Consider the following 25,664-nt stretch of genomic DNA (forward strand, 5'->3'; position numbering starts at 1 on the left):
TTTTTTTAATCTCTTATTTTAAAACAGGGTCTCACTAAGTTGCTGAGGTAGGCCTCAAATCTGCAATCCTTCTATCTCAGTCTCTCAAGTACTGAGATTCTAGACATATGCCATCATGCCCAGCAAGCTGTATTTCTTAAAAATTATCAATGACCTGCATCTAAATCAATTGAGGATGTTAGCTAAACTGCAAATCCTTTGATCCAATCCATAAAGAGCCAGGTACTTGCATTTTCTTACATTCCTCAAGTAGTTCTCCTGTATAGTAAAACTTATTAATTGTGGCTTTACAAAGTACTTCTTACTTGCATTGCTGAATTCTTCTATTTAAACTTTAAGAAAATGGGCATATGTTTGGTAAGCAAATATTTAGGAATATTTTCATTTTTATTTAAAGATCGACTTATGATATAAAACTATAGTTATAATCTATGCTTTCATGAAATATTGCAAACTCCTAGAGTATACTCTTCCCATAAAAATACAAGGAGTATATTTGAAGCTACAGCTTACTGGCAAAGCACTTGCCGAGCATGTGCAAGGCCTAGAGTTCCATACCTAGTACCTCAAAACAAAAGCAAAAAACCAAAGCCGAGCATGGCTTCACACACTTGTAATCCCAGCACTTGGGAGGCTGAGACAGGAGGATCGTTGTTTGCAGCCAGCCTCAGCTACTTAGTGAGGCCTTTTGCAACTCAGTGAGACCCTGTTTTAAAATAAAGAATAAAACATAGGGGTAAGAGTGTAACTTGGAGATAGAATGCCTCTGAATGCCATCCCCAATACCGCAAAAAAAAAGCACAAAAACCAAGATGTATAAACACAATTTTTTCCCATCTAAAACATAGAATACAAGACCCTGTCTTTTCTATTTATTACATATCCCAAGAACCTTACCTAGGAATGACTTCTAAACAAGAATAAAATTATATACTTTATGACTTAGACTAGAGCACTAAATATTTCTACTCAGAATTTGAAAGAATGACGAGCTCCTATTTTATGAATTGCTTTCCTGATAATAGGTATACTAATTGGCCTCCCTGAAACTTCATTTGCCTCAATTCAAATAGTGTTTAAATACAAGGGTAAAATCCTCAAAATGGCAGTAGGTGAATCCTTAATTGAACTGAACTAAAATATTCAAACATAATTTATATCGGTGAAACTTTAAAGCAGATAGCATGGGAAGAGGTAAAGGAAGCTGCTGTCCACTGAAGTTTGTGTCAGAAAAACTCAGAGAAAGCAACCACATGAACAGAACAAGTGTGTGCGGAATGGGTGGTATCAGATACTATTCTTGCCCTTACAACTTGCTTTCATTTACTTTAGACATGAGTTTAAACGTAAGAAGCGCAGTATATTAAGTTTAAATATGTACTGATTATCTACACTACAAAAGCCATAATATGTTGTTCAACCATTAACTAGATTTTAATAAATGCAATATAGCATAAACCACCTCTCTTCGTGAAGGGATTAATGAAGTGGTAGGCTGTTCAAAACTATAGGAACAATTAAAAACTTACATTTTTTTTAAAAAGCCTCAAAATTTTTAGACATAAATTTAACAAAACATGTGCAAGACCTGTACACTGACCATTCACAAACTCACACAAAATAATAAAGACCAAAATAGAGATGCCATGTTCATAAATCAAGGTGTCAGTTCTCTGAAATTGATCAGCAAAGTCAATGTCGCTCCAGCAAAAATCCCTGGAGGCTTTTTCCTAAATATTAACAAGCTGACTCTAAGAGTTATATGAAAGTACAAAGAAACTAGACTAGCCAAAATAATTTGGGGAAAGAACAAATTTTGCAGGATTCAGACTTCCTGGTTTTTGTTTGTTTTTGCGGTATTGGCACGGAACCCAGGGCCTCATATGTGCTAGGTAAGTGCTCTACTACTAAGCTGCACCTATTTTAAGACAGTAATGAAAACAGTGACACATTGGAATAACTATAAAATATTGATTCATGGAACAAAACAGAGTACAAACTGGCCCAGAAATTCAAGGTCAATTGGTTTTCTAGGTTACCAGCAGAGCTCATTAAAAAAATGGGCTGCTCAACAAATGGTACTAAAGCAGTAGCATATACAAAATGGGGGAAAGTCACTGTCTACCCTTACCTTATCCCATATACTACAGTTAGTTCAAAATGGAGTATAGACTTAAACATAAGAAGCACTTGAGAAGCTGAGAGAGGAGGATTGCAGGTTCAAGGACAGTCTCGGCAATTTAGCAAGGCCCTTAGCAACTATTGAGACCCTGCTTCAAAATAAAAAAATTTAAAATAGGACTGGGGTGTAGCTCAAAAGTATAATGCCTCTGGGTTCGATCCCCAGTATAACAAAAGACAAAGCCAACAAATGAACAAAAGAAAAGAAAAATTACCGTAAGAACCCAAATTACAAAATATCTAGAAGAAACCATGAGAGAAAATCTCTGTGACCTGAGGTTAAGCAAGGAAAGATTCCTTAGACAGGACACAAAACGCATCAACTGATTTAAAAAATTAATAAATTCAATTTTGTTCAGAAAAACTAGTGTCTGCAAATGATACTTGTTACATCTATGGAAAGGTAAGGGAAGCCATGCGTGGTGGCGCACACTTGTAATGCCAGCGTTCTGGAAGCTGAGGCAGAGGGATCACGGTTCGTGGACAGCCTCAGCTACTTAGTGAGGCCCTCTGCAACTCAGTGAGACCCTGTTTCAAAATAAAGAATGAAAAATTGAGCTAGGGGGTGTATCTTGGAAATAGAGCCCCTGGGTTCCATCCTAAGTACTGCAAATAAAAAAGTAAGAGCAAATATTTGCAATATATGTCTGGAAAAGATTTGTATATGGAATATTTTTTAAATACCTCTATAAATTGGGTGTGGTGGCACACACTTGTAATCCTAGTACTTGGGAGGCTGAGATAGGAGGATCACAGGTTTGAGTCCAGTCCCACCAACTTAGGCCCTTTGCAATTTAGTGAGACCCTATTTCAAAATAAAAAATAAAATAGGGCTGGGGTCTGGCTCAAAGGTAGAATGCCCTTAGGTTCAATCCCCAGTACTATAGGGGAAAAAAGACCTCTATAGCTTGATAGTCAGACAAACTGAGTTTATAAAATAGGCAAAACCGGGCTGGGGAGTGGGGGTTAGTGATAGGGCACTTAATTAGCATGTGCAATACACTGGGTTCAATCCCCAGCACTACAAAAAAATAAAAACAAATAAAAACAATTTTTAAAGGCAAAATATTTGAAAAAATCCTTCAACAAAGTTACAAGAATGGCAAATAGGCACATTAAAAATTTAAGATGATTAGCCATTAGGGAAACACAAACTAAAACCACAAAAAGATCACTGTCCACTCCTAAAAGCAGCTTAAATTGAAAAGACAGACAACGTTAAGAGTTGGTGAGGATTTGGAGCAACTGGTGATATACATTGCTGATGGGAATGCAAATGGTTTAGCACTTACTAGGATTTGTGTTTAGAAAACACAACTGTTGATCTTCATTATATGTAAACTACAACTCAGCCAAGATGAAAAGCAATATATCAAAGTTTAGGTATATTTATTTCCTCTGTTACTAGGCACAGCTCTCATTTAAAAAAAAAAAAAGTTTATCTTGGTATTTTTGTTGGGTTCACATGTCCTAATTAAAAAGAAATCCACCAGAGAAAGGTCAAAGTTAGTTTTGTTTTTGTTTTGTTTGTTTAGGGTAACAGACTCTCACTATGCTGCCCAGGCTGGTTTGAATAGCTGGGCTCAAGAGATCCTTGTGCCTTAGCCTCTTGAGCAGCTGGAATTACAGATGTGCACTGCCACATCCAGCCCGAATAGTCAATTTTGCTAAAAGTAGGAAATGCCTGCATAATGATGGTGCTTCTAGTACCTGATGAACTAGCCCAAGAACAAGTAACACCATGCTGATGTAAGAACACACAGGCTCTGGCTCTGTAAACCACCATCTGTGCCTTACAAAACACAAAGCACATTCCTGTCCTACTTTACCTCCAACATCTATAATATCATTAGAAATCAAAACCAATTTATGAGTCTGGCATGGTGGTCACGCTTGTAATCATAATACTTGGGAGGCTGAGACAGGAGGATCGCAGGTTCAGGGCCAGCCTCAGCAACTTGTGAGGCCCTCTGCCACTTAGGGAGACCTTGTTTCAAAATAAATTTAAAAAATCAAACACAGGTTAGAGATCAGGGGTAGAATTCCCAAGTTCAATCCTCAGTACAACACACACACACACACACACACACACACACACACACACACACACACAATTTGCTTCTGTGTAAGTTGAACAAAAAAATAGCCTTCCACAGAAAAGATTAAGTTAAACAGCCAAGTACTAAAGCAGTGTAAAGTGATATTTGTATTACCTGGTAGAAATGATTAGCTAATATGCCTTACATTTGCTTAACAAGTACTTTCTAAAAGATACTATGAAAGGTCAATCCATGTCCATTCAATTACTATATAATTCTCCATTTCCTGTAACAGGGTCCCCAAGTTTATAAAAGGTGCTGATATGATAAAGTTGACTTCAAACCACATTACCAAGTAGTCTAAGCCAGTTTGGGCATTTAACTAGTTTTAAAGAGCAGAGCAGCCCAGCATAGTGGCACATGCCTATAATCCCAGTACTTGGGGTCACCGGTTCAAGGCCAGCATGTGGTAACTTAGCAAGACCCTGTTTCAAAATACAATAGAACTAAGGATGTGGCTCAAAGGCAGAATGCCCATAGGTTCACGCCTGGTACCACAAAATAAAAAAGCAAATATATAAATAGATAAATATGTACAGTAGGGACAGCTACATTTCCATTTGCATGTTCAGGCTGGAAGGCACTCAGTGTGATGCTCCTCTGAGCAAAAGGAACCTAAAACCGTTAAATCATACTGAGCCCTCGGCTTCGAGCTCTGGCATTTCTGATAGGACAGCTGTATCAAGCCACCCAAAAGGACAGTGTGAAATGGAGTAATTATATCTTCTCCTCTTTAGACTTCCTTCTCCCCTTTTCCTCTCTTCTCACCCCAGTCCCTGTGAGGTGGGCCAGCAGGGCCAGCATCCCACACCCCCCACCCACACTATTAAAGTCGTATCACAAAAGAAAGTTCTACAAGAGGAAAGATGTAAATTCACTTCTAAGTTCAGACTCAGTTTTTCAAGATTCCCCAGATTATTAAACCTGAAATGGCTCCACACAAGGGAGCTGGCATCTGCTCCTTTGATTGTTTCTCCAGTGCTGGAGAATGAAGGAAACAGATCTGAAGTGCGTCCTAAAGGAAGGGAAATAACTTTTAAGAAGGAAGCTGAAAAGAACTTGTCTTCTTTTCAATAGCAATAAGTCAGTACCTTTGGGCAGGTTTGGAGACCTCAAGAAAAGAGAATCCCTTCAAACTCTCAAGGCAGAAGATAACCAAGAAACAAGAATGCCTCTTTTCTAAGCTTGGCAAAACAACAACAACAAAAAACTGTGCTCCATGGCCATTTCTTGCCTGGAGTATTGCTGGAACGCAGTACAAACTGTTCTAGTAACCATTTGGAGTCTATTCTCAGTTCAAAATATTAAATAACGTACCTGTTTTGGGAAAACTCGGAATGTGCCTTCTCACCTCACTCTTTGGTTTCCCTGATATATACAACTGACTGCCTATTAAAGGAATACATTTATGAATACTTTAAGTAAATATACACCTGAAAAACAAACCAACATACGAAACTTGGTCATCTTGGCAGAAACTAGCAGCAGCTGTTTACTAAATGTTTGCCTCTCCTGCCCGGCTATCTGCTAGTGTGCATTCCCATCCTCCTCTGCAGACCTGGTCAACGCACGCTCCCCCAGGCCTGGCCCAGAAGATATCCCAGCTGTTCACATGCAAGTTCTTTCTCCGACTGATTTCAAAGGATGAAGATAAGGCTATGTGTTGAAAAGATTCTTGCCTGGGTCCGTGAATGTAGAATTTTACCCTCAATGAACAACAATAGCCAACTTAGATTCATACATAAATGAAAAGTTTATTATATAAATGGTTAGCTGGGTATGGTAACACATAAATCCCAGTACTTGGGAAGCTAAGACAGGAGGATCACGGGTTCACAGCCAGCCTTGGCTACTTAGTGAGGCCCTCAACAATTTAGTGAGACCATGTTTCAAAATAAAGAATAAAGCTGGGTGTGGTGACACACGCTTGTAATTCCAGCATTTGGGAGGCTGAGACAGGAGGATCCGGATTCATGGCCAGCTTCAGCTACTTTGTGAGGCCCTTTGCAACTCATTTGAGATCCTGTTTCAAAATAAAGAATAAAGCCGGGTGTGGTGGCACACGCTTGTGGAGACAGGAGGATTGCGCAGGTTCGAAGCCAGCCACGCTGGCTTAAGAAACCCTGTTTCCAAATACAAAGTATAAAATAGGTCTGGGAGTGTACCTTGGAGGTAGAAGGGTTTCCAGGAACCCCAGTACCACAATAAAAAAAAAAAAAAGAATGAGATGTAGGGCCGGGGAGTAGCTCAGAGGTAGAATGCCCCTGGGTTCTATTCCCAGTACCACAGAATAAAGAAAAGGAAAGAAAGAATAAAAAATAGGTCTTGGGGTATAGCTCTGAGATAGAATGCCCCTGGGTTCAGTCGCCAGTTCTGCAACTAAGTAAGTAAATAAACATAAAAATATAAAAATAAATAAGTAGTTAAACCTCTTGATATCTATAGTAGGTTAAACAGTGCCCCCCTAACATACATGTTCCTGTCCTAACCCCCAAACCAGTGAATATGACCATATTTGAGAAGGAGTCATTGCAGATATAATAAAAATAAGGACCTCAAAATGAAATCATCCTTGATTATTCAAGTAGGCTTTATATCCAGTAAGTCCCCTTATATAAGACAAAAGTAAAAGGCACAGACTCAGGGGAAAAGAGGAAAAGGCCCTGTAAAGCTTGGCACTGGCCAAGGAGTACCCAGGGCCAGAAGAAGCTGGGGCCGGCAAAGAAGGACCTTCTCTCATGCTTCCCAGGAAACACCAGGATTTCAGACTTCTAGTTTCCAGAACTATGAGAAAATACACTTCTGTTCTTTTAAGCCACCAAAATACACAATTCTGGGGCACACAAAATCATGAAAAAGTTTTATACATTATTAAACAGATGTAACTAGTAGTGTTTTAGGTAATAATGATACTCTGTTTTTGTGGTACTAGGGATTCATCCCACAGGCATTTTACCACTGAGTTACACTCCCATCCCTTTTCACTTTATTAATTTTCTGTTTGGAAACAAGGTCTCACTAAATTGCTGAGGCTAGCTAAACTGATAAGGCTGGTCTCAAACCTGTAATCTTCCTGTCTTATTTTCCCAAATACTGAGATTATAGGCATACAACACCAAGCTCAGCTTGCTACTGCTCTCTTGAAATTTTTTGATATTATAGAATAAGAAAAATAATTATATTAGTGTTAGGAATCACACATTCCAATATAAAAGTGATAAATATAAAATCAAAGAGATTAAGTAAATTAACAATAAAATTGATTTAGAAAGACCAGTGTGAACTCATAATTTCTAGATATGTACTTTCAAAGTCTAGACACTCACACTAAGAAGCAGACTTTCCCAGCAACTGTGACACCCTGCCACTTTTACATTCTCATCTCTAATGCCATCACCCAACAAAAAGAATAGGGCTCCATGAAGAAACATAAGAAAGAGTTTATCCTGGAGCTAGGGCAAGAGAAGCACAGATGAAACCTAAGAGAGCATTTGTACCATCAAATGAGTTCTCAAGGATTAATAGAGTCATGTCAAAAGGGCACAGGCTTCAGTATGAAGAGACTCCCAAAGGTCAAAGAACTGACAATCAAGCCTCAGGAAGAATTGATTGACACACAATAACTGAAAATCCACTAAGTCACACTGATACTCAAAGACAAAACTAGAGAAAACTCAGGGACCACCTTTTGAGTTAGCTATTAAATCAAATCCTTACTTTAAAAATGGCAACTGAAGGGGGGTGGGGGAGAATAGGAATAATTCTATTCTAGGGTAAACCAAGAGCTGGTTGAAAGTTCTAGTTGCTAGCTTAATGCTTAACAGAAAAAAAATTAGGAAATCATTTTGTGCAACTCCTAATGACACTGATTCAGCCAAGATTATCAATTGGTGTTATATTTACTAGGTATCAAGTTGATAGATAACACCATATATATATATGGTACCAAAGTAACACTACAGAGAGCTCTTTCAAGCATGAGGAGAAAACACAATTATAAATGCAGAGATCAGTTTGTCTTTGTTGAGCTGGAGGACCTTACCTATTGGCAGAATAACCAGGCATTACTTGTATTCTCAGTATTCTTAACAAAGATGTCCCACATGCCTTAAATCTACCTCTCAGTTAACAGAAAATTCAGGTGCTAAGTAACCCCTAGGAAACAACAGGGTAAATGCAGAAGGTAAAAACTTTCTACAAGAGCGCCTGCCTACTATCTCCACAATAAGACCATCTGAACATAAAGCTGGCCCAGATTAAGATTTAAGGAATGTAATATCCAGACTCAGTGTGAGACTGATTCGTACCAGATTCTTATTTGAACAAAACAAGTGCAAAGAACATCCTAAAGAAAACTGGGAAGTAAGAGCTGGGTAATAGAATATGTTGATAAATTTATTATTTGTTTTAATCATGATGACTTTGGGTAAAGGATAATTTTTATTTCTAAGGCATATAGTGATTGACTTCTTTAAAAGATGAACTAGAAAACAAAACATCAAAGGAAAAAACTAATCAATAGCTAAAACTAAGATTACATAGAGAAGGAAAACAGATATCAAAATAATAAGAGAAAGATGGGCATGGTAGTGTAATTACAGTACTAGGGAGGCTGAGACAGGAGGATCACAGGTTCAAGGCCAGCCTCAGCAACTTAGGGAGACTCTGTTTCAAACTAAAAAATAAAATAGGGCTAGGGGTGAAGCTCAGAGGTAGAATGCCCCAGTACCACAAATAATAACAATAAAAATAATAAGAATGAAAGAGAAACTCTTAAGGGTTGAAAGATAAAAATTTGAAAGTAATTAAGATCATACACACACAAACACACACACACACACACACACACACACACACACACACACCCCAATATCTAGTAATAAATAAAAACAAATCATGTGTGGTAGCATACACCTATAATTCCAGCTATTAGGGAGGATGAGACAAAAGGATCAGAAGTTCAAGGCTGCCTAGACAATTTAGTGAGACACTGTTTCAAAGTAAAAATGAAAAAAGGCTGGGGATATAGCTCAGTGGTAGAGGATGCTGGGGTTCAATCATCAGGACTGCAAATAAATAAATAAACAGCATTTTAACACACCACAGAATTATGAAAATATAGCAAAACTGTAAACAATTTACCAACAAACGATATTCTAGTAAAAATGTCAGTTGTCCCTAGGACAGCAGGATGGGGAGGGGCAATGGACGTTTGCTATCCCAACAGCTGGGAGTAAGAAAAGAACATGGGGAGGGTGGCTAACTGCAGAATCAAAGCCTGGAATTTGGGGAGAGGAGCTAGCAGCAGAGTAAGTCTGCAGTCTGGAGGGGAAAAAAAAGGAGTAGAAGGGGAAGGTTTCTGCTGGCCAGCTATCTTTGTTTTCCATGTTTGCTTGAATGACTAACACAGCAGCCATCAGCACTAAATAAGTACTATAACATCCCCACATTTCTCTACTAATTTATTACTGATGGTGCTCCGCTGATAAGCCCTCATTACCTAGAATCTGATGGTCTGCAGGAAATAATCTATCAGCATCCAGCAATATTTGTTTACTTGGCAGAGAAGAGCTCTAACAGTCTCATGAGAACATGAACAGTAAAACAAACAACAAATCAGGGATATACTATTTGCTCTTTAATTTTTTAAGAAATTTTATTCCAGTAGCAAATTAGCTTAACTTTGGTGGGGTAGAGCCACACAGGGACTATCTCTAAGCTACAACCCCAGCACTTTTTATTTTGAAACAGAATCTTGCTAAGTAGCTAAGGCTAGCCTCAAACTTGTGACCCTCCTGTACCAGCCTCCCAAGTACTAGGATTACAGGTGTGCACCATCATACCTGGCTCAGCTTAACTATTGATGAAAGTTACCCAGTAAGTAATTTGTATTTATTTATTTATTATTTGTGATGTACTGGGGCTCAAACCCAGGGAGATTCTACCTCTGAGATACACCCATAGTCCTGTTTTAATTTTGAGATAGGATTTTGCTAAATTGCCCAGGATGGCCTTGAACCTGTTACTTTATTAAAGAAACTGTATAAATAAAGAAGTGAAGAGTTTTTTAAATTTATTTATTATTTATTTATTTATTGCAGTACTGGGGGTTGGGGATCAGGGCTTTTCACAAGGACTCCCCGATAATATTTTAGGGGATTTTTTTTTTCATTTAGTGTATGTGTGTATTTTTACTAGGGATTTAACCCATTCAACCTCCAAGCTACACCCCTAGTCCCATTTTATTTTTTGAGACAGGTTCTTACTAAGTTGCTGAGGCTAGCCTCCAACAAGCTGTGATCCTCTTGACTCAGCTTGTCAAGTACTGGGATTACAAGTGTGCACCACCACACCCAGCTAATTATATTCTTAATGACTAAATACCTTTGTACAGTATGGGTCTGTTGAACTGAAAAAGACTAGCATTTGGCTCTCTCCAAATAGAGCTTCTGAAAACACTGGGGTATCTTAGTGCTACAAGCCTGACTCACCTTTGGCTTCAAGACAGCAAATGAAGACCAAGGCCAGTCCCTAAGGGCTGTGATCTGACCTCCCTGAAGTGCTTAACACAGGAAGCCAAGTCTAAGTGGGTACAATTTCCTCCTACCTCTTTACCTTCATTCTGTTATTGTTGTTGTTGTTGTTGCTGCTGCGGCTGCGGCTGCTTTGTTGTGTTTTGTTGTTTCAGCACTGTGGATGGAACCCAAGGGTATTCTACCTTCGAGCTACACCTTCAGCCCTATGTTTCATTCTTTATTTTGAAGCAGGGTCTCACTGGATTGCAAAGGGCCTCACTAAGTAGCTGAGGCTGGCCGCAAACCGCTATTCTCCTGTCTCAGCCTCGCTTGGATTACCAGCGTGCACCACCACGCCCAGCCATCCTTTTGCTTTTCAGAGCTCCTTCTCCCCTATCGCTCTGTACATGTGGAGAAAGGCAAGATTCTCATCTTTTACTCTTCCTCAGTCTTTTCCCAACAAGGACACCATACTCAGCTCTTAGGAGGCAAGGTTAAGCCATGCAAAACCACCCCAGAAAACAACAAATCACAGTGTAAGCGCAGTGGACCCAGAGGGAAGCTTCCTAACCTGGCTAAGATGCTCCTCTCTCCTCATTTCTAGATGGCATTATTCACTCATAGACTCTACAGCCACCAGCATTAGTTATCTCAAATGTCCTGAATTCTGTAACCACTGAACACTTGATCACCCAGGAGAGGTACAGTTAAGAACCAAGCTCCTCCTCCACCCATAAGTGCTACAGTTCCCCTCCACCCAAATCATACCATGAAACTTTAGTGATTTCCCCTTATCCACACTGACCACAAGCAGTCTATACCAATAGGCAAAGGAAGGGGACAGGGAGAAAGTAGCAAAACACCTCTGCCGAGTCTCCCAGACACCACCTCGACCTCCTCCCTTCTGCCATCTCATATGTCTACTGAACATATACATCACTTAGCTAGGATCTTTCATTCCACACAATTAAGCATATATTGTTTCAAGCACTAAGCAACAAATAATGCATGACCCATACCCCAAAGGAACTAACTCTTGATGTAGACATATTTAAATATTTTTAAATGGACTAATAACACCATATAAAAAGTATGAAAAAGTTGGTGCACCAAATTAAATGGCAAACTGCAATTAACTCAATGATTTCCTAAGTCAAATCATGAAAATACATTTTTAAAGCATTTAACACTCCACATTTGCTTTCATCGAGAAAAACAGAGCAGGTTCAATGAACCGATTTGCATGGTGCCTGCAGCATAGACAGCATTCAAGTTTAGTTAGCAAAACCAGTGGAATCTTTGTTCACCAGTAATGCTGATATGTTATTTTATATTTAACTTGCTCAAGGTAACTTACAAGCCAGGCATGGTGGTACATGCCTGTAATCCCAGTATTTGGGAGGCTTAGACAGGAGGATCACAGGTTTCACACCAGCCTCAGCAACTTTTTAGAACCTCAGCAACATGGTGAGACCTTTTCTCAAAATAAAATAGGGCTAGGAGTCTAGTTTGGAGGTCAAATGCTCCTAGGTTCAATCCCCAATACCAAAACAAAAACAAAAAAGGATGACATACAAATGTTTATGACTTCATATAAGATATTTTTCAGTGAGGAAACCAATGTGAAAGGAGAATGTGGACTGAGAAAAATTAGAGGAAGCCATGGATGAGTATGATAAACAAAACACGTATGATTAAAATGCTGTATAGTTGGTAAGAGTAGGTGACAGACTCGGCTCTGAACATCTCAGTAGCCAAGAGGGGAAAAGGAGAAGTGTTATTGATTCCATGATTGAGAGCATCTGTATGATAATTTTTCACAGAACCAACACCTGAAATAATTTCTTCACAGTTCCTCCAACACAAGTATCTACATACTTCTTTTGGAAATAAGTTTCTTTACTGATGCCCATCACTTTGTGCACCTTGCCTAAAGTATGCATCCTAAATAACATGATATAGTCTATGTTATTTCCTTAAGGGAATAAAATTATTATTTGTACACAAAGCATCAGTGGCCAAGGGTGTCTTGGATACAGATAGCAATAACAGCACCCCACAGTCACTTTTTAGGGCTTTACCACAAAGGTTTGCCTTGAAATTTTCTTAGACTGAAAATCTACAGCTGAAACCCTTCTCGGTAGCATCATTCAACATGCACTGACACCACAAAGTGTGTTTGGGTAACAATGGGTGATAGATTCAATACAACACATTTCCCTGAATCTTTTCTTGGATGAGTTGGAAAACAACAATAATAATGGTAGTAATATTCAACATATGGTTCTTTCATCAGTAGTAGAAGAAACCACATAATTTATGAAGCACTCACTATATTCCATATATTCTTTTTTTTTTCTTTTTGTAGTAATAGGGATTGAACCCAGAAGCTAGGCTACCTCTAAATTGTATACCCAGCCCTATTTTTTATTTTGACCCATATCCTCCTGTCTCAGCCTCCCAACTACTGGGATTACAAGCATACACTACCAAGCCCAGATGCCATATATTAGTCTATGTACTTTACATATATCACCTCCAATCTTTTAAATTAGGACATGAATATTAACAGGATTTTATAAATGTAGAAAAATTAGGACCAAACCAGGCATGGTGGCATACTCTTGTAATCCCAGTACTTGGGAGGTTGAAACAGGAGGATTGCAGGTTCATGGCCAGCCTCAGCTACTTAGTAAGACCCTCTTCAACTTAGTAAAACCCTGTTTCAAAAATTAAGAACCAAAAATAGGGCTGGGGGTATAGCTTGGAGGTAGAACACCCCTAGAATCAATCCCCAATACGGCAAGAAGAAGGAGAAGAAGAAGGAGGAAGAGGAGGCGGAGGAGGAGGCGAAGGAGGAGGAGGAGGAGGAGGAGGAGGAGGAGGAGGAGGAGGAGATGATCATTACTTTATTTTTAAAACTTTATATGCTGTAATAAATTTTCAAACATACACAAAAGTTGAATACATAATATACCTCAACATATCTCAAAACCAAGATTTAACAATTTACCAAGATTAGACAGGGGTAGTGGCACATGCCTGACAACCTCCTTTCTCAACTTCCCAAGTACTGGGATTACAGGAATGAATCACCAAGCTGGGTATAATATTTCTTTCAAGGCTCAAGACCAGCATTGGCAATTTAATGAGACTGTTAGCAGCCTAGTGAGACCCTGCTTCAAAACAAAAATAAAAAAGTGTTGGGAGTATAGCTCAGAGGTAAAATATCTCTGGATTCAATTCCTACTACCCCTTCCCCAAAAAAAACAATTACCAAGATTTCTTCAGATTTCCTTTACCTGTCCCTTTTTATTTCCCTCCTTTAATTAAATATTTAAAGGAAAGCCCCAGCCACATTCATACCTCTACATCAGTATTCCATTTTTAAAAAAACAAGGACAGATTCCTTTATAATCATAAAGCTAAAATCAAACCAACAAAATCAAACAATAATTTCTTGAAATTCTCTGGGCCACAATCAAATAACCTTAATTTTCCCAGAAAGTCTTTTTATAGCCAGTGTGCTCAAATTTGGAACCAAAAAAATTAAAAAATGCACTTCATTATTCCTTTTACATTCCTTTCCCCTTTTTTTTATCCCTGAATCTGATTATTTTAAGAGCAAATATCTTGTTTTAATTGAGATATAACTCACAATTTTTTAAACTTAACTTTAAAAGTATACAATCTTATTATAGTCACAAGGCTATGCAACTACCACCATTATGTAATCTCAGAATCTTTTCCCATATTAAAAAGAAAACTCCACACCTATCAGCAGTTCCTCCTCACACCCCTTCCAAGTTTTTGGCAACTGCTAATCTATTTTCTGCCTTTTCAGATCTTTTATTCTAGACATTTCATATAAATGAAATAATAAATGCAAAAATATTTTTAATGTCTACCAGTGAGGTGCCATAGACAGATCTAGGTTAGGTACCAACTATATGATAAATATTCAGTCAACACATATAGCTGCATCTTAACTGAGATATGCCTGGTCCATGATGGAGGTTCTCAGCTCCTGGATATTGGCTTTGCCCTCACAAAAAATATAGGATGAACAGTAACCCCATGTGTGGCATGTCTGTGGGTTACCCATATGTGACAAAAAGTTCAATTTTCTGTTGGACATAACTCTCCCAGAGATGAATGGCAACCCAAAAACACGTGTCAATGGCAGTAGTGTGGGTAGGGAGGCTCAGAGCCTGAGCAACTATTTTCCCTCTCTCTCCATCTTATGAAAAGCATGCTAGAATGCAAGATGGACTTTACTGTGTCACTCCCATACTCGCACTTAATGCAGAGAGCAGTATTCGAGAGCACATTATCCAGAATCATCAGACTTCTGTGCTATGTCACCATGTAACAGCCATGTGACTTTTGGCAAATCACTTTCTATGTAGGCCTCAGTTTTCCCTTTATGTTAAATAGAAATACTAGTCAGCAGGACTGCCTTGAAGATAAGCTGCTACCTAAATGGTGACTATTGGCAATAATTATTGTTCTTTTAACTATCATTAACAAAACCACTTCAGTGTGAATATCCAGCTTATGCAAAAGTGACCAAAGGAAGTGGCTGAATTCTCCATGTTCTTGGATTGATCATCTAAGGGGAATGACAACTTTAACTTAGAGGACTTGAAAACCAGATATTTAGATGCCATGGTTTGCAGTTCCCACAGCCTCAAGATCCCCTACACCCAACATAAACCCTATGAAGACATTTTTGGTCTAAGAGAAGAACACAGATGTAGAAACCTTTCTTAACCAGCAGCCAGTCTTCCCTTACTGGCATACTTGGGACACAGAAATTAATACTACAGAAAATCCAGAAAGGAGCACTGTGGCTGGGTGATTTGGCCATCTGAGTTTCTAGAAGGATTGTCTAACCCCTCATTGCTCAAAACTGATCATGGACCAGCCTGCCTTTGCCACCGTGCTCTTTTCTCTTGTACAACCTGCCGTGCTGGAGAAATTTTTTATGTTCCTTATACATCTTTCATTTGTGTGGTGACATTTCTTTATGTTAATTATTATTATGATATTTTTGCTGTTATAATAAAATCATTTTTCTTGCACAAATAGGTATAAGATAACACATTACAAACAAAGCCTGAAAAAAATGGAGCTAAGTGTCAGCAAATTTTGTTTCCAGTGCATCAAAGAGAAGTCATATAAGCAGGACAGTTTCTCTTCGGGTGTGTGTGTGTGTGTGTGTGTGTGTGTGTGTGTGTGTTACCGGAGACTGAACCCAGGGATTTCTACATCTGAGATATACCTCCAGCTCTTTTAATTTTTTGTTTTGAAACAAGATCTTACTAGGTTGCTGAGAGTGTCACAACATTGCTGAGGCTGGCCTTGAGCATATGATCCTCCCATCTCATCTTAAGTGCTGGGATTATTCCAGGCATAGGTCACCACACCCAATAGCTTCTATCTACTCTTGGTGCTCACATAGAGCATGGAAAGAAGTTGGTTTTAGTAGCATCCTATCACTGTTTGGGGTGTTTGGTTGGTTGGTTTTTTGCTTTTATTTCTTTAAGAACATAAAACAACTTTCCAGGAACACTTTAGAAGGTTAATGTGAATTGCAGACATCTACTTACTAGGGAACATGAACCCTCTGCCTAGGCAGACAGAAAACCCTTCTCCTCTGACCCACTTCATCCCCTCAGCAAAAAGTCATCCCTACTTTAAAAGGCCATCTTCTAGAAATAATAATTAGCCTGTACCTATCCCTGCAACAAAATGCCAAATTTACTACCAATTATAATAAAACAACTTGCCATTTAAAATGGCGAAGCAGCCGGGCATGGTGGCGCATGCTTGTAATGCCCGCGCTTGGGAGGCGAAGACAGGAGGATCACAAAGGTTCAAAGCCAGCTGCGCTGGCTTAAGAGAACCTATTTCCAAATTTAAAAAAAGTATAAAAATAGGTCTGGGAGTGTAGCCCAGAGGTAGAAGGGTTTCCAGGAGCCCCAGTACCACCAAAAAATAAAAATATAAAAAAATAAAATGGCAAAGCAGAGACATATTCACTGACAAATATATCATCATACAGAAGAATGTAGATATACATGTGTGATGATATTTGCAAATTATTTTATTTGAGCATGGGAGGTCTTTTCACTTTCTAAGGTCTTCAATTTCTTTCTTCAATGTTCTGTAATTTATATTAGGGAGGTATTTTTTTATTGGTGCACTGCAGTCATACATCTTAATAGGGTACAAGATGGTGGAAGCATATATATGTGTACACACACACACACACACACACACACACACACACACACTCATTTGGCCCCTTCCCAGTTCTGACCCCATTCTCTCCCCTTCCTTCCTGCTCATGTTTGGCTTAGTGATTGTCTTTGATATGCTTGTGAATGCACATCATGTATATTATGAAATTTCCCTCTTCCCCGCTCCAGTCCCACTTAGGTCACCTTAGTTGCTCATCTGTGGTTTCTCCTTCTTTGTCTAGAGTTCCTCCTATGGCCCATTTTCTCCCTAGCTCCTGTGTATGAGGGAGAACATCCAAATTTTTTTTTAACCTTTTGTGCCTAACTAATCTCACTTCGCATAATGTTCTCCAGTCCCATCCATTTCCCATCAAATGATGTAATTTTGTTCTTCTTTATGGCTGAGTAAAATTCCACTGTGTACACATCCCATAGTTTTGTAATCCATTCATCTACTGATAGACACCTTGGCTGAGTCCATAGTTTAGCGATTGTGAATTGTGTGGCTACAAGCATTAGTTGGCTTGTTTGACTTCCATTCTTTTGAGTAGATACCCAAAAGTGGTATTTCTGGGTTATATGTTAGGTTTATTCCTATTCTTCTGAGTATCCTCTATACTGTTTTCCAAAGTAGTTGAATTAATTTGCAATCCCACCAACAATGTATTAAAATTCCCACTTCTCCACACCATCACCAGCATTTGTTGTTGTGTTTTTAATTATTGCCATTCTAACTGGAGTTAAGTGAAATTCCAAGGTAGTTTTGATTTGCATCTCTCTGACTGCTTATGATGTTGAACATTTTTTCATACATTTATTTGCCATTTGAATTTCTTCTTTTGAGAAATGTTTATTTAGTTCACTTGCCCATTTTTTGATTGGGCTATTTGTACTTTTAGCCGTGAGTTTCTTGAATTCTCTGATACTCTAGATATTAGTCTTCTATAGGAGGAATAGTTGGCAAAAATTTTCTCCCATTCTGTCAGCTCTCTGTTGAGACTCTTGACAGTTTCCTTTGCTGTACAGAAGCTCTTCAGTTTAATGCAATCCCACATATTGATCATCCTTTTAATTTCTTGTGCCTTTGGAGTCTTGTTGAGAAAATTTTTACATGTGCCTATGTGTTGAAGTATTGGATCTAAGCCCTCTTCAAGGAGCTGCAAGGTTTCTGATCTGATTTCCATGTCTTTGATCCATATTGAATTGACTCTTGTGCAGGGTAAGAAAGTGGGGTTTACTTCCATTTTTCTGCATATGGTTAACCAGTTTTGCCAACACCATCTGTTGAAGAGGTTATTTTTTTTCCAGTATATGTTTTTGGCCCCTTTGTCAAAAATTAAATGCTGTAAGTATTCAGATTTGTTTCTGAGTCTTCTATTCTGCCCCATTGGTCTATGTGTGTGTTTCTGTGCCAATACCATGCTGTTTTTATTATTATGGCTTTATAGTATAGTTTGAAATCAGGTATTGTGATACCTCCTGCATGGTTCTTTTACAGAAAATTAAACTACTTTGGCTATTCTGGATTTTTTTGTTGTTCCAAATGAATTTAAGGACTAACTTTTCTATGTCTCTGAGAAATGATCTTGGTAATTTAATGGGCGCTGCATTGAATCTACAGATCATTTTTGGGAAGAATGGCCATTTTGATATTGATCCTGCCTATCCAAGAGTGTAGAAAGATCTTTCCATCTCCTAAGGTCTTCTTCAATTTCTTTTTTCAATGTTTTATAATTTTCTTTGTAGCTTGGTTAGATTTACTCCTCCTAAGCTGCTGATGTTGTTGCTGCTGCTACTTGAGGCTACTGTGAGTGAAATTGATTTCCAGATTTCTTTTTCAGTGGATTCATGCTTAGTGAATAGAAAAGCTCTTGATTTTTGTAAGTTGATTTTATATATGGCTACTTTGCTGAGTTTGTACCTACAAGTTTTCTGGTTAAATTTTTTTGGAGTGTCTAAATATTGGATCTTGTCATCTTCAAGTAGAGATAGTATCACTTTTTCTTTTCCTATTCATATCCCTTTAATTTCTTTCTCTTGCCTTATTGCTCTGGCTAGAATTTCAAATACTACAGTAAATAGGAGTGGTGATATTGAGCATCCTCAGCTTGTTCCTAATACTGGAGGAACTACTTTCAGATTTTTCCCCATTCAGTATGATATTGGCTTTAGGTTTATAACATATTATCACTATAATGTAGAGGTAATTTCCTTTTACTCCTAAATTTTTCAGTTTTTGGCATGAATGGGTGTTTGATTCCACTAAATGTTTTTTTTCCTATATCTATTGAGATATCATGTGGTTTTGTCCTTCATTCTATTTATGTGATTGATTACATTTATTTACTTGCATGTGTTAAACCAACCTTGCATCCCTGGAATAAAACCAACTTGGTCATAGTATGCTACCTTCTTTAGATGGCTTTGAATATAAATTGCTAATATTTTCTCAAAAATTTTTACATCTGTGTTCATCAGGGTTATTGGTCTGTAATATTTTTCCTTGAGGTTTCTTTAATTGGTTTTGGTGTCAAGCTTTCTTCTCACTTTGTAGAATGAGTTTGAGAGTATTCCATCTTTTCTATTTTATGGAACAATTTTAGAAGTATTGGGCTTAAGTTCTTCCTTGAGCGATCGTACAGAATTCAGCAGGGAATCTATCAGGTACTGAGGTTTTCTTTGTTGGAAGGTTTTGTACTGCTGAGTCAATCTCATTGTTTATTATTACTCTATTTTTAGGTCTTCTATATCCTCTGAGTTCAATTAAGTAGGTTCTATGTGTCAGAAAATTGTTGGTTTCTTCTAAATTTTCCAATGTATTGAAATGTAAGTTTTCAAAATAATTTCTGATGAACCTATGAATTTCCATGATATCTGTGGTAATCTCACCCTATTTGTCTCTTATTTCATTAATTTTGGGTCATTTCTTTCTTTAGGTTAGGTTGACAAAGAGTTTGCCAATCTTCTGAAAACAAACTTATAGTTTGATCATTTCTATTGCTATTTTATTCTCTATTTCATTAATTTCTGCTTTAATTATTTCTTGCCTTCTGCTGGCTTTAGGACTCGTTTGTTACTATTTTTCTAGGGCCCTGAGATGCATCATAAGGCTGTTTATTTGATTTTTTTGGGGGGTGATACTGGGGTTCCTGGAAACCCTTCTACCTCCAGGCTACACTCCCAGACACCTATTTTTTATATTTTTATTAGGAAACAGGGTCTCTCAAGCCAGCAAGGCTGGCTTCGAACTTGCGTGATCCTCCTGTCTCCACCTCCCAAGTGCGGGGATTAAAAGCATGCGCCACCATGCCCAGCTGAACTTTTTTTAATGTGAGCACCAATGCAATAAATTTTACTCTTAAGACCACTTTCATAGTGTTCCAGAGATTCTGGTATGTTGGTTTTCTTTTTTTTCTTTTTTTAATTTCTTCCCTTATTTCTCCTAGGCACCTCTCCTCATTCAAAAATGTATCATTCAATCTCCATGTTTTAGATGCAGTTTCTCAACTATCTTCTTACTGTTTCTAATTTCAGCCTACTATGATTTGAAAAGATATATGGTACGATATCCATATATTAGTATATTTTTTCTGAATATACTATTGTTTGTTTTGTGAACTAGAATATGAGATTTTGGAGAAGGTTCCGTGAATAGCTGAGAAGAATGTTAATTCAGCTGTTGTTAAGTGAAATATTCTATAAATATCTGGTTTTGTTTGGTTTTTTAAAAAAAAAACAGGAAGAAAAGGTGGAAGGAGAAACTTTCAGGTATTATCTGTGGATCTTAAAGATGTACAATTTGGAGGGTGAAGAGAAAAACAATGGGAGAACTTTATTTTTAATATACAGCCCTGTGAAGGGTGTAAATTTGTTAAAATGAATTAAGAGACAAAGTAAGAATATCAGAGAATAGCTAAAATGTAAAATCATTTTATCAGCATAAGCAATATTTCCTTATAAACAATTCACCCACCTGCACAGATATACATAAATTTCCATGAATAGAAAAGACAATTAGATTAGCATTACTCAGCAGCATAAACTGTTAGAGAAGGTAAACAGAGAAAGGGATCATCTGAATCTGGTTTACCCCCTTGACCAAGTTTCCCAGAAAATCTAACTACAAAATGCTTAAAAATGAATAATTAAAACAATGGGGGGAAAGTCATTTTCATAGTTTCTCCTTTGATGATAAGAAACAGGAAGTCAAGGAATCACAAAGCAGAAATCCATGCATCTCCTGGGGACAGTACAACAAGCATAGAACTGTGGTCTCTCCCCTCATTCTTTTATTGATAAAGGCATTGCTGTTTCTTACCTGATCACAGATCAGTTCCCATTTTTTCTCATTGTCATACTGCCGCAGTAACCTGGCTTTGTCAGGAGGTAGGTTCATAGCATTCTATAAAAAAACGAAAGAAAGAAAGAAAAGAGATCTGTCAATTCCACAACAGGCTGCTCATGGGTAGCTCAGAGGCAGAGGAAAGAATACTACTATAGTCCTTCTATGACTGACTTGCAATTCCTCACATAAGGTTCAACAAAACACCCTGCAGAAGTGATTTAAACACCAACTGGTTCAAGGGGAAGAGGGAAACACTGAGGTTCTGTTCAGGGACCTGTGAGGCATCTGCTCTGAAGAATCAGACTTGCATTTCAGCAAAGGTGATGCTTTGTTCCCTCATCTCACAGTAGGCTCCTTCTGAACACCACTAAAAGGTCAGTTCAAATGGTACCGCCTCCCTCTGTGTCTTTTTAAGGCACTGTAGCCCCAACTAGACACAAAAACTCCAAAAGAAAAGTCAATGACCAAAAGAGACTGCATCAACTTTTACTTGCTTTAATAAACAACGATGTTTTTTAAAAGTTATTTTTTAAACCACAACAATAATGAGATTGTTTTCTGTCCCCTCTGAAATGACAGCATTCCTTGAAGACATGTTAATATTAGTAACCTTAATTCTCAGCTTACCTACATTGGTATGAGGTTGAATTGCAGTGAAAAACTGACCTGGAGCTGAACGATATCTACACATCAGTATTCATACACATCCTTTCTCCTAACACAACACAGTCTTTAATGTTGATCATGCATTTTCCCAGGAACTCTCATGTACTATTAATCTAAGATCCCAAATGGGCAGTCATACACGGTTTCAAGATCCTTTGACTTGTGTCATTTGGCCACAGAACATGGCAGAATGAGAGAGCTCCAGAAGGGGATGTCTTCTCTTGGCTTCCCCAAAGTTCCCAGCTAAGTAGTCAGTTAATGTGTTACAGCTCTAAGTCATCCTGTCTACCCCAGGCATCAATACTTTAAATCAGAGTAATTTCTAAACAAATAGCAAAATTGTTTGTCTTGGTCAAAATTCCAGTGGAAAAATGCAAAGGTCTTGAACTTCTCCAGCTCTCAGAAGGACTTGCTTTTAGAGAAAAAACTCCCCTTAACATGGTTACTGTTCATGGTTCTACACAAAAGAAACTTAATAGAAGAGTGGATGAACTATTAACCTATGGCAGAGAATCAACTTTTGATGATTTTGATAGATTTAACCCAAGCATTTTTCCTTAAACTCAATCTAACATTTTGATTGTTAGGCCTTAAATATGTCTATCACTTATTAACCTGATTCTAATGTGTCAGATTTTAGAATAGCCTGTCTTCAAAATATTTAATTTCTTGCCAGGTATGGTGGCGCATGCTTGCACTCCCAGCGCTGAGACTCAGACAGGAGGATCACGCAGGTTTGAATCCAGCCTTAGCTGGCTTAAGAGACCCTGTTTCCAAACAAAATATAAAAATAGGTCTGAGAGTGTAGCCCGGAGGTAAAAGGCTCCTGGGTTCCATCCCCAGTACCACCAAAAAAAAAATTATACATATATATTAAATATATATTAAATATAAATCATAATATATTAAATATAAAATATAATTATATATAATATAAATATAAAATATAATATATATAATATTAAATATAAATATAAATATAAATATATTATGTATTTATATTATTATATTATATTATTTATATTTATTTTATAATTATTATATATTATATATTATTATATATTATAATTATATAATTATTATATTTATATAATAATAATATTGTATATTATATATTATTATATATTATAGTTATATAATTATTATATTTATATAATAATATTATTATATATTATATTATATATTATAATTATATAATTATTATATTTATATAATATTATTATATATTATATTATTATATATTATATATTATAAAATATAAAAATATAAATATATAAATAAAATATAAATATATAAAATATAAATATATAAATATATAAATTTATAAAATATAATTATATAAAATATAATATATTAAATATAAATTAAAATATATATTAAATTTCTTAATTACTCTCAAAGCTGACAACATACTGTGAAGAGCTGTGGACTCTAGAGTTTTCCAGTGATACTATGAAGGCTTCTTAGATATATCTAAAATAGAATATTTTCATATGGCCTATCTCTATGGATTATCTATTTAAACTAGAAGGAAAAATACCTGTTTGTATATTAGTTATTACAAGTTAAGAGTGTTAAACAATAGCCGGGTATGGTGGCACACGCTTGTAATCCCAGCATTGGCTGAGACAGGAGGATCACAGTTCACGGATAGCCTCAGCTAATACCTCAGCTCTTTGCAACTCAGTGAGACCCTGTTTCATAAGGGGCATGTAGCTCAGAGGTAGAATGCCCCTGGGTTCCATCCCCAGTACCACAGAAAAAATATTTTAAAAAAAAAAAAAAGGGAGAGTGATAAACACCACCACATGGGATAAGGCAAAGAAGATTCAATGTGGCTCTTTCTGAGAGAGGAATCCATATTATTCACTGCTTTAAAAAAAAAAAAAAAAAAACACCAGTCTATCATTGCTTATTTGCAATCTTGAGAAGGGTTATTTTCCCCTATAAAATGGTTTGGTCCTCAGGCTATTGCCCCTGGGTATGATTATTCTGGATATAACTACAATTACATTACAAGATAAATTAGCTTTCTTTTTTCCCCCTGAGTCCTTATTAAAGTCTTGAGACATGAAGGCAATAAGAAAAAGAATTTATGAACTCCTACAAGGTGAAAGGCATGGCTTTAGGCACTGTTAGTAAGTAATCTCACTTACTATTTAGTAAGCATGTGGGATAGGCATAACAGACTTGGGAGACCTTGGTTAGCTGTTCATCATTGACTGCAGGTCTGCTGAAATTCAGGGCGTTGTGATTAGATTAGCTGGTGACAGTGGCTCCAAGGTTTCCTTAGAGTGAACTCATTCCTCTTGTGCTGCACAAGGCAGGACTCTGGAGTCTCGACTCGATGTTTGTGTGGGTAACTCATAGGAGTCCGAGCTATTTTCTGAGAAAAGTATTGACTCAATCCCCATATCCCTTTGCTGCCTGTACAAAAACAGACTGCTCTTCTATTTGGCTAAAAATATAGATCAGTTTCCAAGTGACAACTCTACCTCACCTATACTTGGTGATATGTGTGACAAAAAGCTTTCCTTTTCTTTGATCTGTATATCCATCCAACATTTACTGGGTTTTGACCATGTGCCAGGATACCTCCCCTATGGGTATCTGAATAAACTTAATCATTGAAGTTGTTGCATGCAAGTATCTGTCAAAGTTCCATTGAAGATAAACATATTTGAGGTTACAAGTTTAGTGTATATTACTTATATTTTAGATTGTACAAGTTCCTAACTATAATAAATTAGATAATCTCAGAGTATTAATTGTATGTGTGTGTGTGTGTGTGTGTGTGTGTGTGTGTGTGTGTGTGTGTGTGTGTGTTTTACAGGGGATTGAACTCAGGGGCATTCTACCTCCAAGCTATACACCCAGACCGATTTTTTATTCTTTATTTTGAAACTGGGTCTCATTAAGTTGTGAAGTGCCTAAGTAGCTGAGGCTGTCCTTGAACCATGATCCTCCTATCTCAGCCTCCCAAGTACTGGGATACAAGTGTGAAGCACCAAACCCAGCTCTCAGAGTATTGCTTCTGTAAGGAATGTCCCTTTCTTTCCACTTTCAACCTGATACCCTTCAGGAATCAGCTCAAATATCCTTTATTATCAGAAATACCCCTACATTCCCCAGAGAAGACACAGCCTCTCCCAGGGCTCCAATGATTTTATCTTTGACTCTATTTTATGGCCTATCACACTGTACCCTAATAATCAGACTGTCTGCCTAAATTCTCCAATGGAAAAGGTACTGCAAGGACAATTTTTAAGATAATCTCCAATGTCTGGCACAGTAGAGCAAACAGGCATTAATGCTTAATAAATGAAAAGTGCTCTCCATCCTAAAAAATCTTCACTGATTTAGGGTTTATTCTGAAGCTGTTAGAAGGTCTATACACTAAATAGTATTTGTAATTATTATAAAGAATCGCCAATGATAATGTCTATTGGTTGTTATCTTCCAGATGGTAATTCATGGAGAAAAATTCTTTAATTTTAGTGACATTTTCCTGAGAAAGAAAATCAATTTTAGGTATACTTCTGCCACATAAACCATGGAACCTGAAATTTGGTGGTTAGAAAATTCAGATGGATACCAGCTGTAATAATTACCC

General features: G+C 37.3%; 1 protein-coding gene across 3 annotated transcripts in view; it reads right to left on the bottom strand.

Annotated features, from left to right (window-relative positions):
* FMNL2 (formin like 2) overlaps window positions 1–25,664 on the bottom strand; it is a gene marked incomplete at both ends in the record, with an annotated part of 311,524 nt that overhangs the window by 113,644 nt on the left and 172,216 nt on the right. For all 3 annotated transcript variants that reach the window (XM_080689059.1, XM_080689057.1, XM_080689058.1), the window contains one exon: window positions 21,359–21,442. In XM_080689059.1, coding sequence (XP_080545185.1) covers window positions 21,359–21,442 — 84 coding nt within the window. The remainder of the gene's footprint in view (window positions 1–21,358; window positions 21,443–25,664) is intronic.

This window comes from Muscardinus avellanarius (assembly GCF_963383645.1).
Source record: "Muscardinus avellanarius genome assembly, chromosome: 2".
Taxonomy (NCBI): Eukaryota; Metazoa; Chordata; class Mammalia; order Rodentia; family Gliridae; genus Muscardinus; species Muscardinus avellanarius.